This window comes from Ascochyta rabiei, chromosome 19 (assembly GCF_004011695.2).
Source record: "Ascochyta rabiei chromosome 19, complete sequence".
In the NCBI taxonomy this organism is placed as follows: Eukaryota; Fungi; Ascomycota; class Dothideomycetes; order Pleosporales; family Didymellaceae; genus Ascochyta; species Ascochyta rabiei.
In genome coordinates, this window is record NC_082423.1 from 797,301 (window position 1) to 809,409 (window position 12,109).

Sequence of the window (12,109 nt, forward strand, 5' to 3'; positions counted from 1 at the left end):
CGACACAGGCACGCACGGCGTTTCATCCAAGCCTCCTGTCCAGCTGTCCACCTGCAGCGCCAGCATGCGGCGACTTCGCTGCTGCCACTCCGGCACAACTGCCCCGCCGTACCGCAGCTCCCGCGCCAAAAGCTCCTGCAGCTGCACCCTCGACGTCCTCGACGCCTGCACGCCTGCACGCCTGCACGCCCAGCGCCCAGCCACGAACATTTTACGCGCCACGACAGCCGCTCGATAGGCTGCCTCTTATTTGACCACCGGCTGTGCCACCCCCCCGCGCCTGTCCGCTCTTGCCCTCCTAGACCAGCGCGCCGTCTCCACCCTCACCGGACGATTCTCTGCAAACATTCACACCCCGTCACACTCTCTTGCCACGCCTGCCACGCCTGCCACGCCTGCCACGCCTGCCACGCCTCTCACACCTCCTACGCCTCCCACACCTCCCACGCCTCCCACGCCTCCCACGCCTCCCACCATGTCCGAGCCCATCCCCGAGTCCATCCCCACAAGCGCCGACCCGCGCTCTCACCGCCCCACCAAACGACGCGCCCTCACCCCCCGCGCCGGCCACGCCTCGGAAGTAGAAGCCCTCTTCGCAAAGCCCGACCGCGACATCCACATCCCCGGTACCGCCCTCTCCAATCACCTCTCCGCGCCCCCCGAAATCGTCGCCAACGTCCAGGGCTCCAGCGCCGGCGCCGGCAGCGGCGAGTTTCACGTGTACAAGGCGAGCCGCCGGCGCGAGTACGAGCGGCTGCGCGCCATGGACGACCAGGTCAAGCAGGAAGAAGACGAGAAGGACTTCCTGGCCAAGAGGTCCGAGCAGGAGAAGAAAGACGCCGAGAAGACGGAGAGGAACAGGGCGAAGCGCGCAAAAGCACTGGCTAGGAAGCAGAAAGCCAAGCAGGCCAACAAGGGCGCCCCCGCCGAGGGGGATGCCGCGGCGAAGAAGAAAATCGCCCCCAGAGCACACGAGGTCAAGCTCGACGACGACACCGGCGCAGAAGCACATGCCCGCGACGTCAACCACACCGAGGAGATTGGCCTGGTGATTGAAGACGACGACTGAGCAAGACACGCATACCGTGCCGGTAGATGGCCCGATCAAGTGCTGACAACGGCCATCTACCCTTTTTCTCTCTCGCGCCGCGCCATCTCCCGCCCTGGATAGCCGTCCTCTGGCGATGGAGTGTGTCATTATTATCATTATTGTTGTCACAGTTAGACCGGCTAGTCGAGAGCAGCAAAAGAACAGAAGAGCAAGTGAATACGACAGTTTCGACAATACAAACGAGCTGGTATTTGGTCTTGCACCGAATCCGTCTAGTTCAGTGTCGTGTGCCTTGTGCAACACCAAATCTGCTAGCTAGCTCCTTCGTACCGTCCTTCAAATCGGCCAAGGTCGTGCAAGACCGAGAGTTGATTGGACTGCTGAAATAACTGCGTTTTGCTGTCTCTACTCTGCTATAATCTAATACTATAAGTTACTTAAAATTAGCAAAGGTTATATAAGACAACTAATTTATTAGACTTTTTATATAACTGTGCTTTGCTGTCTCTACTCTGCTATAATCCAATACTATACTTAAAATTAGCAAAGGTTATATAAGACAAGTAATTTATTAAATTACAGTGTTTTGCTGTCTCTACTCTGCTATAACCTAATACTATACTTTAAATCAGCAAAGGTTATATAAGACAACTAATTTATTAAACTTAATAAATTACAGTGCTTTACTGTCTCTACTCTGCTATAACCTAATGCTATACTTTAAATCAGCAAAGGTTATATAAGACAACTAATTTATTAAACTTGATAAATTACTGCGCTTTGCTGTCTCTACTCTGCTATAATCTATTACTACACTTTAAATTATCAGCTAAGGTTATATAAGACAACTGATTTATTAGACTTAATAAATTACAGCGCTTTGCTGTCTCTACTCTGCTATAATCTATTACTACACTTTAAATTATCAGCTAAGGTTATATAAGACAACTGATTTGTTAAACTTTTTAAATATGTCACGGGTATTCATACTGTTCGAACCCCAGTCAATCCATCTGATGGATTACTGTACCTTTTTGGTCCGTGTGGCTCAGGTGGGTTCGAGCCGAGCCCTCACAAAATAACTGTGCTTTACTGTCTCTACTCTGCTATAATCTAATACTATAGTTACTTTAAATTAGCCAAGGCAAGAGGAGGAAGCAAATTTATTGAATTTATGAAATTACTACGCTTTGCTGTCTCTACTCTGCTATAACCCAATACTATACTTTGAATCAGCCAAGGCAAGAGGAGATGACGAATTGGGTTACTTTAAAAAACACGCTCTGCTGCCTATACTCCGCTATGATCTGAAATCTACATAGGTCTCCCTCCATCCTAGTAGCATCTGTTTGCGTTGCAGAGGTCTTCATGACCCCCGACCACGCCCGCCTCTCCCACCACCTCTCCTGTACTTGCCATGCGCATGTCGAGCAGGACTCTCCGCCGCTCTCTTCCCCTTCCCAAGAGGCGCGCTCGGTGTCGCATCAGCGCTCTTCGACTTCATCTGAAGCCTGGCGACGTATTCGTCCACAATCTCCTTGGCCTCTTGGAACCTGTGGCCAGCTTCCTCGGCCCGCAGCTTCTCGGGGTCCATCTTCATGCTCGCGTGCATCTTCTTGCAGAGCGCCTCCTCCCTGTCGCCCTGCTCGTGGTGGTGCACCTCGCACCATCTGTCCAGAACTGCCGTGTTGTGGCCTTTTGTGAACGGGTCGCGGATGTGTGCGATCGCGAAGAGCAGTCTCGATAGAGCGGGTTCATCTAGCTCGGGGAGTTCGCTGACAAGTTGCCCGTGGTTCTGGTATTGCTGAGTGCCCCACAAGAAGGCGAACAGTACCGCTAGCCAGCGACAGAGGTCGTCGTCCTCGGGCAGATGCTGGAATGCGAGCACTGCAGTCGACAGCTCGGGTAGCTTCCCCTTGACGCAGTAATTCGTGTTCTGGAATCGGACCAGCACCGCGAAACACAGAACAGACTCCTTCTTGTGATATGCGAGTATGTACAGCGTGACCAGGTTGTCGCAGTATCGATCGAGGGACAGCAGGCGCGCTCCCCACGGCTTTACTTCTTCGCTCTTCACCCACTGTAGCCACATGGCGTGTATCACTTTATCCTTAGGCGGTGGAATCCTCAGGCCTATACGCTCTGCGATGCTCAAGATTGCTGAAGGGTTTTGGCGAGGGGTTTTAGGAACGCCATTGATCATGCTCTCTGAGCCAGTTGAGATATCGACATCGTCTATCTTTCCTAAAGCTACACCTTTGATACGTATTTCAGGCTTCTCAAAGCTCATTCGCGACAGTAGGCTTGGTTTTGGTGTTGTGGCTGTTGATGGGGTGGCTGGAACCGAGTCTGCGATTGTCGACATGTCCTTGTCCTTGTCCATTGATGAACGGCCCTTGGTGGCTAGCGTTGATGACGCGATTAATGCTGTGTCTGCTGCGGAAATCTGTCGCAGAAACTGGTCGGCAGTATCGCTTTCGCATTTGGATTCGTTGTCCGACAAGATTTTGACTTCTGGAAAATGAGATTCCAACTCCTCCTGATGGCTTTGATCCATGTCACTTCGGTCCACCCAGAAACCAACAAACTTGACGTATGGAGGAATGATCCGCTGCCTGACAGAACTCCAGAGCGTGAGTTCCTTCTCGGCGAGGGAGGCTGGTACTTCCGCTGTCAGGGCAGGCTCGGCCTTGGCGATTTCTTCAGCAACCGGCTCGAGAGGAGAGTTGCCTTGGACTGAGGGCTCCACGCGATCGCATTCGTGCTCTTCGGATGTCAGAAGCTTGCGTACAATCTTCGCGCCGACAGACGCACAGTCTTGTATAAGTTGTGCACCACGGAGATCGAAACTCTCAATCTCACGACCTCCCAGTTTCAAAGCCAGAGTCAGCGGCTGTTTACTGCATATGGAGTCAGCCGTATCATCCGAGCACACCTACCAGTTTCCACCAACAGTTTTGGCAAACATGCGCCGTTGAATATGTTGGGATACTCATCCTCGAATTCGGCTTCCAGTCTGCGAAGAAGGTTGTGCAGCTGACACTCGGCTTCTGTCAGGCAATACTGGTAAGTTTTTCCAACCATTGCTCCCGTGTCAATCCTAGAGTCCATCCGAAAACACGGATCGATTGTTAATTGCTGACCGTCAGAACGTCCCACAAATGCCACCAAACCACACACTGTTGGGTACAGCCAGCCAGCCAGCCAGTCATACAATGCAAAGGAAAATGCGCTAGAAAGGGCAGAAAATGGAGGACTGAGCTATGTGTGAACAGTACGGAAATGTGTCGGAGGGAATGAGCGTGCCTGGACGCTGGAGCAAACGCGATTGTTTTAGCGTGTCTCCTTTAGGAAGAAAAGGGTCGATGTCGCTGCAAGCACAACCCCACCATTCCCATCCACCCACAGAGGCTCACAGCCATCTCGCTGTAACCAGCCGCTCTTGCACAAAGTTCGATCATCCGATGATTTCCAGTTGCTACCAGCACTTCGGCAGTTTTATCGAGAAGAGACGTCATGCAGCTTCACCGCACATGGCAAAACAGTTGGATCATGAGTAGAGCGAAGTATCAAATTGTATTTACAAGAAGGATAAATGAATGTACAAAATTAAGGGCCAACATCCTGACCGCCGCCATATCCACCAAGGGTTGAGAATCCAGAAGATTTCCAAAAGTAGTCTCTAATCTCGAGCTAAACCACTTTAACCGGAGCAAGTACCGGCCTTGGAGGGCTCGCAGCCACCAGCGCAGCCGTTGTACATCTGGCACTTGGTCTTTGCGTCAGAGCAGACGTTCTTGAGAGTGGCAGTGTCCTTGTAGTTGGCGTTGATGCCAGCGAGCTCACCGCCGTTCTTAGCAGTGACACCCTCGATGTAGACGTTACGCTTGCACTGCTTGGAGCACTGGAAAACAGGTCAGTGAGTCGTTATCAAATTCAAGCCTAAAAGGACTTACGTTTCCACAAGACCTGTAGAGCTTGCCGTAGTCCTCAACGTAGAAGTTGATGACGTTGACGGTACCGCAGCCGTTGTGCTGGATAATCTTGTCAGAGCCGTGGTAGGCACCACCACCAATGACCCAAGTCTCTTTGCCAGCCTTGTCGTTCTTGATGGTGAGAGCGTCCTCGCAGACATCCTCCCACCAAACGTACTCGAGAGTGCAGTGACCATCGCAGTGCACGCCCTCAGCTTGGTTCTTTCCGATGATGACATTGCGAAGAGTGGCACCTTCGTGAAGGTAGAAAACAGCGTCCTTGTAGTCTGAGACATCGTGAGTATTCGCTAGACACAGCTGGTAACACGTCGGTCACTTACTTCCCTCATTCTGGCCACCGCAGGCACCGCTACCGCGATCGTACCTGTACCACTGGCCATCGAAGACCTGGCCAGCCTTGACTTCGATGACAGCCTTGTTAGTCTTCGTGCCAACGGCCTTGGGGACACCGCCTGTGTAGCCATTGCAAGCCATGGCGGCGGGAAGGAAAGCTGCAACAGCAGCGAAGATGGTAGAGGCCTTCATTTTGAACGATGGATCTTCAAAGAAAGTGTTGGTTTGGAAGAGTGACTGCTGAAAAAAGAGTGAAAAGGAAGTTTGAAGGACTGAATCGACTGTTCCTGGCTGATGGTTCTCAGGTTGGACTGCCAGTCGTACTTATAGTCACAACTTCGGTTGCACCCGTATCAAATGTCTACCGTTGTCACATACGAATTTACACAGCCAAGCTCACTACATTGATCTCATCTCGCCCTGAATGGGACTCACTTCAAGTTTTACCCACAGCTCGTTCGTTAGTACACTTGGCGCCTTGGCTGTTAGCAGAGCTACCTCTGCCGAGAGGAGCGATAAAACATGGCAGTGGGTTCGCTAGCCGCAAGGCGGAAATCGGCGATCACAGAAGACGTTTCAAGGCTCGTGCGAGAGGCAGGAAAGCGAAATCGTCCCGCAGAGGCTGCATTGTGGTGTTGTTCCTGAAACCTCTAGCCTCCCCTTAGCATTCCCGGCGCGCGAACCAATACGCTTTAGGATTGACGTGCGGGAACTGTAAGGCTTAGCACAGCCTTCTGTCTTGTCGGACAATTACTCCACGATTCAATCCTTCGCCGATGTTTACCTGTAGAAGATAAGGTCATCAGATCGGTGGCACGACGGCAAAGCGACATCACCATTGTCGATAGCAGCGCAAAGCGTCGCGAGTGCAGACACAGCAGTACATGAGGCTGCCTTTGATAGAGAGCGGTGAGCCACGACCAAGCCCCTTTCGACCTGACTCTGTTGCGGCGACGTGCGGCCGAGTGCCCTTCTTGTACCGGCCAAGAACGACTACATTCTTAGCGGCCGTTGTAGCAACCCACCGCAAGCCTGGTGCCTGACGCAGTCCTAGCGGGAACCTGGACAAGCATGTGGGAGAAGGGCTGAGCAACTTGACATGCGCAAAGTATCCGCCAACGCGCGAGACACAAGATGAAAGTCATTCTCGACATCAACTACAGCTGTCATTGTCCCACAATCAATCTTGCGGTCTCACATTCAGGTGATCAGGGTCCGAACGTGCAGTATCCGAGTTGTGCCGAATGCGAGCTCGAGAATCCTTCGACGATAAGGCACCGACGGGCGAAGAGAAAAAGTGGAAAACTTTAACATCGCCGCCTGGGCGCAGGCCATTTTGATATAAGGAATCACACGACAATCCTACAGACGCCGATTTACTATATACAACAGCCAAGACGGACATTGTGGATGGAACGAGACAAGCACTTACCGATTTAGCACTCCTAAACAAGGCCGCCAACATTGAGTCTGTCCCCAGCAAGTGCAGGCCTCGAGACGAAGGCAGCCCTTAAACGTCGCCTTAACTTCTTTGTCCTATCACTCTTTCTTCAGATGCTCAACTGGACCACTCACATCCACACGAACACAGTCGTTGACAAGGATGTATGCGATTGACCGCAAGTTCTGGTCAACAGCTTTCCAACGTTAGCAACGGACATGAACGATGGGACGGTATGCGTACCTCGAACCTCGTCGAAGACTTGATGCATGTATGCCGCATGCAGAAGACCACAGTGCCTGGGCTTGATACACTGATAATCGCAAAATATCAAGTGTCAAGTCTACCTTGCACGTGTCTAGTTGCATATCATCAACGCTACAAACATACACCCTTTGGTCACAATGACGCATCTCCAATCGCAAGTTGGAAAGAAACTGTGTCTGAACAACATCCACAACCTCAATCCAAGCACTAAACAGATCCGACCGTCTCCGCAACCACAAGTACGGGCCGGCGCGCAGCTGCCGCCCCCCTCTAACCTGGGCGCTGGAAGAGAGCTTAAGAAGCGCGGCCATCACAATTTCATCGAGCGTCGATTGTTGCCGTTTTGCCCATCGACACATGGGCCGGTTGTGGAGAAGCACGCGCGTCGGGCGATCGGGCGGGATGTTCATCCGCCAAGCGAGAGGTTGCGACATCGCGAGCATCAATGGTTGTGCGTTGACGTGCTTGGAAGTGCTTGGAAGAGCTTGGATTTTTCAAAGTGGGTTTGGTCGGTGCAATGAGTGGGAATTTTTGAGCGTTTGTTCGATTTCTTGGAGGAATGTATGTGGCAGGGCTCGTCTTTTTTTTCGTGGATGTGGTTGTGTAGCAGTGTGATGCATCAATGGTGGAGAGATTGGGCTGCCCGTGTCGGCTTAGCTGCCATGAGTGCACTGCTGAATATGCTGCTGGCGTGTGGAGTCTGGGGGTCGTTAGAGAAGAAGCAAACAAGGGGAGATTTCTTGTGGCTGAACTAGTAGTATCGGCGTTTGTTACAAATCTCCATCTACTTGCTCGGCCCTAAATTCGTCCAGCAAATTGGATATGTCGAATGCTAAAGTATAGTACAGTCTATGTAGTCAAGGAGCTTTTAGTCGCTGTCACTGTCGTTATCACTTCCACCAGATCCATCGCTATCAGAGCTTGAGCTACTTCCACTTGCACTACCACCATCTGAATCCGAGCTGGAGCCGTCTTTAGACTCAGCGTCAGAGTCATCGCTCGAACTGTCATCGCTGCTACTATCAGAGCTGCTCTCGTCGCTCGAGATGTCGGTCCTGCGTTTCCTCTTGCGAGCCCTGTCCTGCGGCGCGAGGTTCTGAACCATGGGATTTATGCTCGTTGTTGGCTGGGGAGCGGGCAAGATTGGCGCGGTGCGACCAAGTGCTGACAGGAGCGCTTCGGCACGGCTGCGGCGCATGCGTCGAATATATGCGTCGCCATTAGGGTGGGTTGCGAGGCTCTCCACGTCGCCTTCAACCTTTCTTCGCTTTCGCTCCTTGGCTACTCGCTCTTGCAGTGCGGCTTCCTTGGCAGCTTTTTGGGCGTCCTCGTCCATGTCTGCCGGTGCTTTGGCGTCTTCTACGTCGAGCTCTTTGATAGCGGACAGTGTTTTCTCTCTCAGTCGCTCGATCACGCCTGCACCTTTCAAGCCTTTGATGTACTCGAGTAGTGCGTCACAGTGCTCGTCTGGGATGCGGAAGATGTTCAGGGCGTTGTCGACAACGTCGTTCTGCTTAGCCTTGTTGAACTTCCAGTTGTCGCGGTCGTTGTAGTACTGTGTAAGGTAGGAGATGTAGATGGAAGGATCCTTTTTCTTGCCTTTGGGACCAGGTGCAGACTGCTCTTTGCTTTCTTTCGCGGGTTTGGCTGGCTGTGACGCTTTCTGGGGGGTTGACTGCTCTTCTTTGGCTGTAGCGCTTGCAGCAAAAGCTGCTGCTTCCTTTTCTTTTGTTGATGTCTTGTCCTTCTTCTTCCTCTCTTTATTTTCGGTCTTTACCACTTCCTTGGGCTCTTCGACCGCTGAAGGTGCTGAGGTGAAGCTGGGTTGATCTGGAATTCCGGTGTCCTCTCCCTTCTGCTCAGCTGCCCATTTTTTGAACCACGTCTGTCCACTGTCTCCGTCCACCCTCTTCGTGTCAGGTGTAAAAGCAACGGACTTGCGCCTGTCGGTCCTTGGAGGGGATCCTGAAGGGTCTTTACTGCGGTCTCGAAGGATAGGCTGATGTTTTTGTGGGGTTGAGAACGAGGGCGCCGGGAGTTGATCGACCTCAGTCGAAGCAAGTAAAGTCGCTCTTGTTCTCACGGGCACAGCCTCAGCAGGTGAAGGTGCAGGCGGATTTTGCTGGGCCAGCTTCTTGCGGTCTTTCGGAGTAAGCTTGGGCTTCTTCTTCTTTCCTTGGCGATAGTTTGGGTCCCCTCCTTTTGCTGGTGTGGCCGAAGAGGGCTCCTCGTGGGTGAGGTCCGGCATAGCATGATCTTCCTGAGAAACGGCAGGCGCATCCGCAACAGCATTCTCGCGTGCGTGAACTTCTTCCGCTACCGTCCGGCTTTTTTTCAATGTTGTTGGTTCGCTCTCGTCTGCTGCCTCGTGTTGGTGTTTTCGTTTGCCAAGCTTTGACGTGTTTCCACTTCGGGTAGGCTCGGTGAGTGGCTCAGAGAGATTGGGAGTCTCTTTTGCTGCATCAGGAGTTGGGACAGGCTGGTTCTCGCCTCCGTGCGATGCAGCGGGCTCGGTCACGGCGACTCCGGATTGAGCCTCGCTCTGCAGCGCAAGGCCAAGTCTTCGCCAGGCGGGAATCCTCGTGCCGTTTTGTGCCATGATCAAATGCGGAATACAGAAGTCGTCTTATTACAATCATGCGGAGATGCGTGCCATCGCTCAACTCCGAATCAGCTCGAGCAGTGTATCCGTCCGTTTCTGAAGGTCGAATGAGAGACGTGAAAAGAGATTTTGGAGCTGGAGATGCACGGATGGTGGCCCAAGCTCGGGCTCCAGGCCGCCAGTGGCAGGCGCGTCCAGCATCCTACGACGACGACATCTCGCCCGCCATCGACCACCAGCACCGCCCCAGCCTACGACGACCTCCAAGACCCGCTTCGAAGCTGAACCACAAAAAGCCACACATATACCCGCCACCATCATGTCTGGTGCGTCGCCATCGCCCCTCCTAGCTCGTGTTTGATTGTTACATATGCTAACGGCTCCCCCGTCCTGTAGGAAGCGCAGGCTACGACAGACACATCACCATCTTCTCCGACCAAGGTCGCCTCTACCAAGTCGGTACGATTCCCCTCACACGGTCTCACCTGACTCTGCCCCTTGGCAGCCCCGCCTTGCGGCTCTTCATGCTGCCCCCACGTACCTCCGCTGACATGGCGGGCCCTTAGAATATGCATTCAAGGCAATCACGGCAGCGAACATCACATCACTGGGAGTGAGGGGCAAGGACTGCGCAGTGGTCATCTCGCAGAAGAAGGTCCCTGTAGGTTGCTCGACATGAGGAGGATGCGGCAGCACGGCACTAACACCCGTGCTAGGACAAGCTCATCGAGCCATCCTCCGTCTCCCACATCTTCCGGCTATCCTCGTCTGTTGGCTGTGTCATGACGGGTTCTATTGCCGATGCAAGAGCGTCTGTGAGCAGAGCGCGGGGTGAAGCTGCCGAGTTCCGCTACAAGTACGGCTACGAGATGCCTTGCGACGTCCTTGCTAAGAGGATAGCCAACATCAGCCAGGTCTACACACAGCGGGTGAGCGAGAACAACACAAGAACCAACCTGGGAACACAAGCGCTAACTTCGGTGCAGGCTTACATGCGACCACTCGGCGTTGCCACCACGCTCATTTCGTTAGACTCCGAATTCGGCCCTCAACTATACAAGTGCGATCCGGCAGGTTACTATGTTGGCTACAAGGCGACCGCATCAGGACCGAAGACACAGGAGGCGCTGAACTTCCTCGAGAAGAAGCTGAAGAACAAGGAGCATGCAGAGGGCAACTGGGAGGAGGTCGTTGAGCTAGCCATCACGGCGTTGAGCACCGTTCTGTCCGTCGACTTCAAGAAGGGCGAGTTGGAGATTGGCATTGTTGGAGGACCCAAGCTCAACGGCCAGGAAGGCACCGATGCCGCATTCAGAGCACTCACCGAGGAAGAGATCGATGAGCGCCTGCAGTCAATTGCCGACAAGGATTGAGGACCGATGGCCTTCAGGGGCTGAAAGGCGGTGGGTCGCTGAGGGTAGGCGCAAACACGAGAACCATGACGAGCTCCGGATAGCATGAAACGACCTCTCAGACACAAGAAGTGCAACAGAAGCACCATGAATCTAAGACTTAGACTCAGATACCTGCATTAGCGCAATCGTGACCTGGAAACTGGAGCCGACTCGAAGAGCTTGGGACTTCAGCCCTGGCTCCACCTGGTGTGCATGATCCTTCCGCCTGTACCTCGATGACAGCATTCTCCCTAGGCTCCAGCTGCCATGAGCCGTAGCATCTCAGGAACACTCCATCGACGTCATCTGACTGGTCGGCGTCGCCAGCACAGCCTTTCTGTGGCTGACACCGCTTCTGACCATCGCCCTAAGAGCGTTGTGGGCATATTCAGGTCGACCCTACCCGGCACCATGTTCAGGTTCCCTCAGCGAAAACCACGCGAATGCCGTACCGCTAATTATGAGTACAGGCCAATCAATCGTGGTGCTGCGGCTGAAGCGCACAGCGTGGCTCGATGCCATTCCGGATGTGGCCGCGGAGCTTGGTCAAAACAAGTCTAGCGCTCTGTGTGGCTTTCCAGACAGCTGCTGAGAGCCCCAGCACAGCACTGACGAACGTGCCCACTCCAGCTGCGATGGTAATGGGGCTCGCAAAATGGGATGTATGCTTCTACGGTTCCTGCATGGTGGTTTCCTCATACTGCCTCAGTCTCAGTGCTATTCAACCCCCCCACTGGAGCCCTAATGGTACCCTCGCGATGCTGAGTGGTCCAGCTATACCAGCTAATGCCAGCTGGACGCTACTCAGGATCCAAATGTGGACACTTCGGCAAGACGTAGCGGCGGGAGCAGCCCTCACCATTGTCGAGCCTTGCAGTGTACTATTCTTCTGATGAACGCCAGTTAACCGTTGTTATATAACGGTCGCCACGCCTCTGTTGATCCTCATCACAATAGGCAAGCCTCATCAGCAACTGAGTTTTGCATTAACCAGTATTCACCAACACCAAGATCGACACCTGCTTT

General features: G+C 53.2%; 7 protein-coding genes across 7 annotated transcripts, besides 4 other annotated features; 3 read left to right on the plus strand and 4 right to left on the minus strand.

Annotated features, from left to right (window-relative positions):
* The first annotated feature begins 371 nt into the window (after positions 1-371).
* Positions 372-474: a tandem repeat.
* A 1-nt stretch (position 475) lies between these two features.
* EKO05_0010408 (uncharacterized protein) lies at positions 476-1,069 on the plus strand (the record flags this gene model as incomplete). Its single annotated transcript, XM_038947090.2, has 1 exon — positions 476-1,069. One exon carries the CDS (start codon positions 476-478, stop codon positions 1,067-1,069), a length of 594 nt encoding a protein of 197 aa, XP_038794264.2.
* A 957-nt stretch (positions 1,070-2,026) lies between these two features.
* Positions 2,027-2,124: a dispersed repeat.
* A 293-nt stretch (positions 2,125-2,417) lies between these two features.
* EKO05_0010409 (uncharacterized protein) lies at positions 2,418-4,135 on the minus strand (the record flags this gene model as incomplete). Its single annotated transcript, XM_038943077.1, has 2 exons — positions 2,418-3,951; positions 4,005-4,135. The coding sequence occupies 2 exons, from the start codon at positions 4,133-4,135 to the stop codon at positions 2,418-2,420; spliced, it is 1,665 nt and encodes a 554-aa protein (XP_038794263.1).
* Positions 4,136-4,240: 105 nt separating this feature from the next.
* Positions 4,241-4,262: a tandem repeat.
* Positions 4,263-4,754: 492 nt separating this feature from the next.
* On the minus strand, positions 4,755-5,571 carry EKO05_0010410 (uncharacterized protein; the record flags this gene model as incomplete). The annotated part of the gene is made up of 3 exons (XM_038943061.1): positions 4,755-4,955; positions 5,008-5,312; positions 5,367-5,571. 3 exons carry the CDS (start codon positions 5,569-5,571, stop codon positions 4,755-4,757), a joined length of 711 nt encoding a protein of 236 aa, XP_038794262.1.
* Positions 5,572-7,026: 1,455 nt separating this feature from the next.
* EKO05_0010411 (uncharacterized protein) lies at positions 7,027-7,530 on the minus strand (the record flags this gene model as incomplete). Its single annotated transcript, XM_059637745.1, has 1 exon — positions 7,027-7,530. The coding sequence occupies one exon, from the start codon at positions 7,528-7,530 to the stop codon at positions 7,027-7,029; it is 504 nt and encodes a 167-aa protein (XP_059493728.1).
* Positions 7,531-7,955: 425 nt separating this feature from the next.
* On the minus strand, positions 7,956-9,686 carry EKO05_0010412 (uncharacterized protein; the record flags this gene model as incomplete). Its single annotated transcript, XM_038947089.1, has 1 exon — positions 7,956-9,686. The coding sequence occupies one exon, from the start codon at positions 9,684-9,686 to the stop codon at positions 7,956-7,958; it is 1,731 nt and encodes a 576-aa protein (XP_038794261.1).
* Positions 8,798-8,848: a tandem repeat.
* Positions 9,687-10,008: 322 nt separating the features above from the next.
* Positions 10,009-11,062, plus strand: EKO05_0010413 (Proteasome endopeptidase complex; the record flags this gene model as incomplete). The annotated part of the gene is made up of 5 exons (XM_038943139.1): positions 10,009-10,015; positions 10,086-10,148; positions 10,256-10,350; positions 10,406-10,618; positions 10,676-11,062. 5 exons carry the CDS (start codon positions 10,009-10,011, stop codon positions 11,060-11,062), a joined length of 765 nt encoding a protein of 254 aa, XP_038794260.1.
* A 536-nt stretch (positions 11,063-11,598) lies between these two features.
* On the plus strand, positions 11,599-11,976 carry EKO05_0010414 (uncharacterized protein; the record flags this gene model as incomplete). The annotated part of the gene is made up of 1 exon (XM_059637746.1): positions 11,599-11,976. The coding sequence occupies one exon, from the start codon at positions 11,599-11,601 to the stop codon at positions 11,974-11,976; it is 378 nt and encodes a 125-aa protein (XP_059493729.1).
* Between the last annotated feature and the right edge of the window lie 133 nt (positions 11,977-12,109).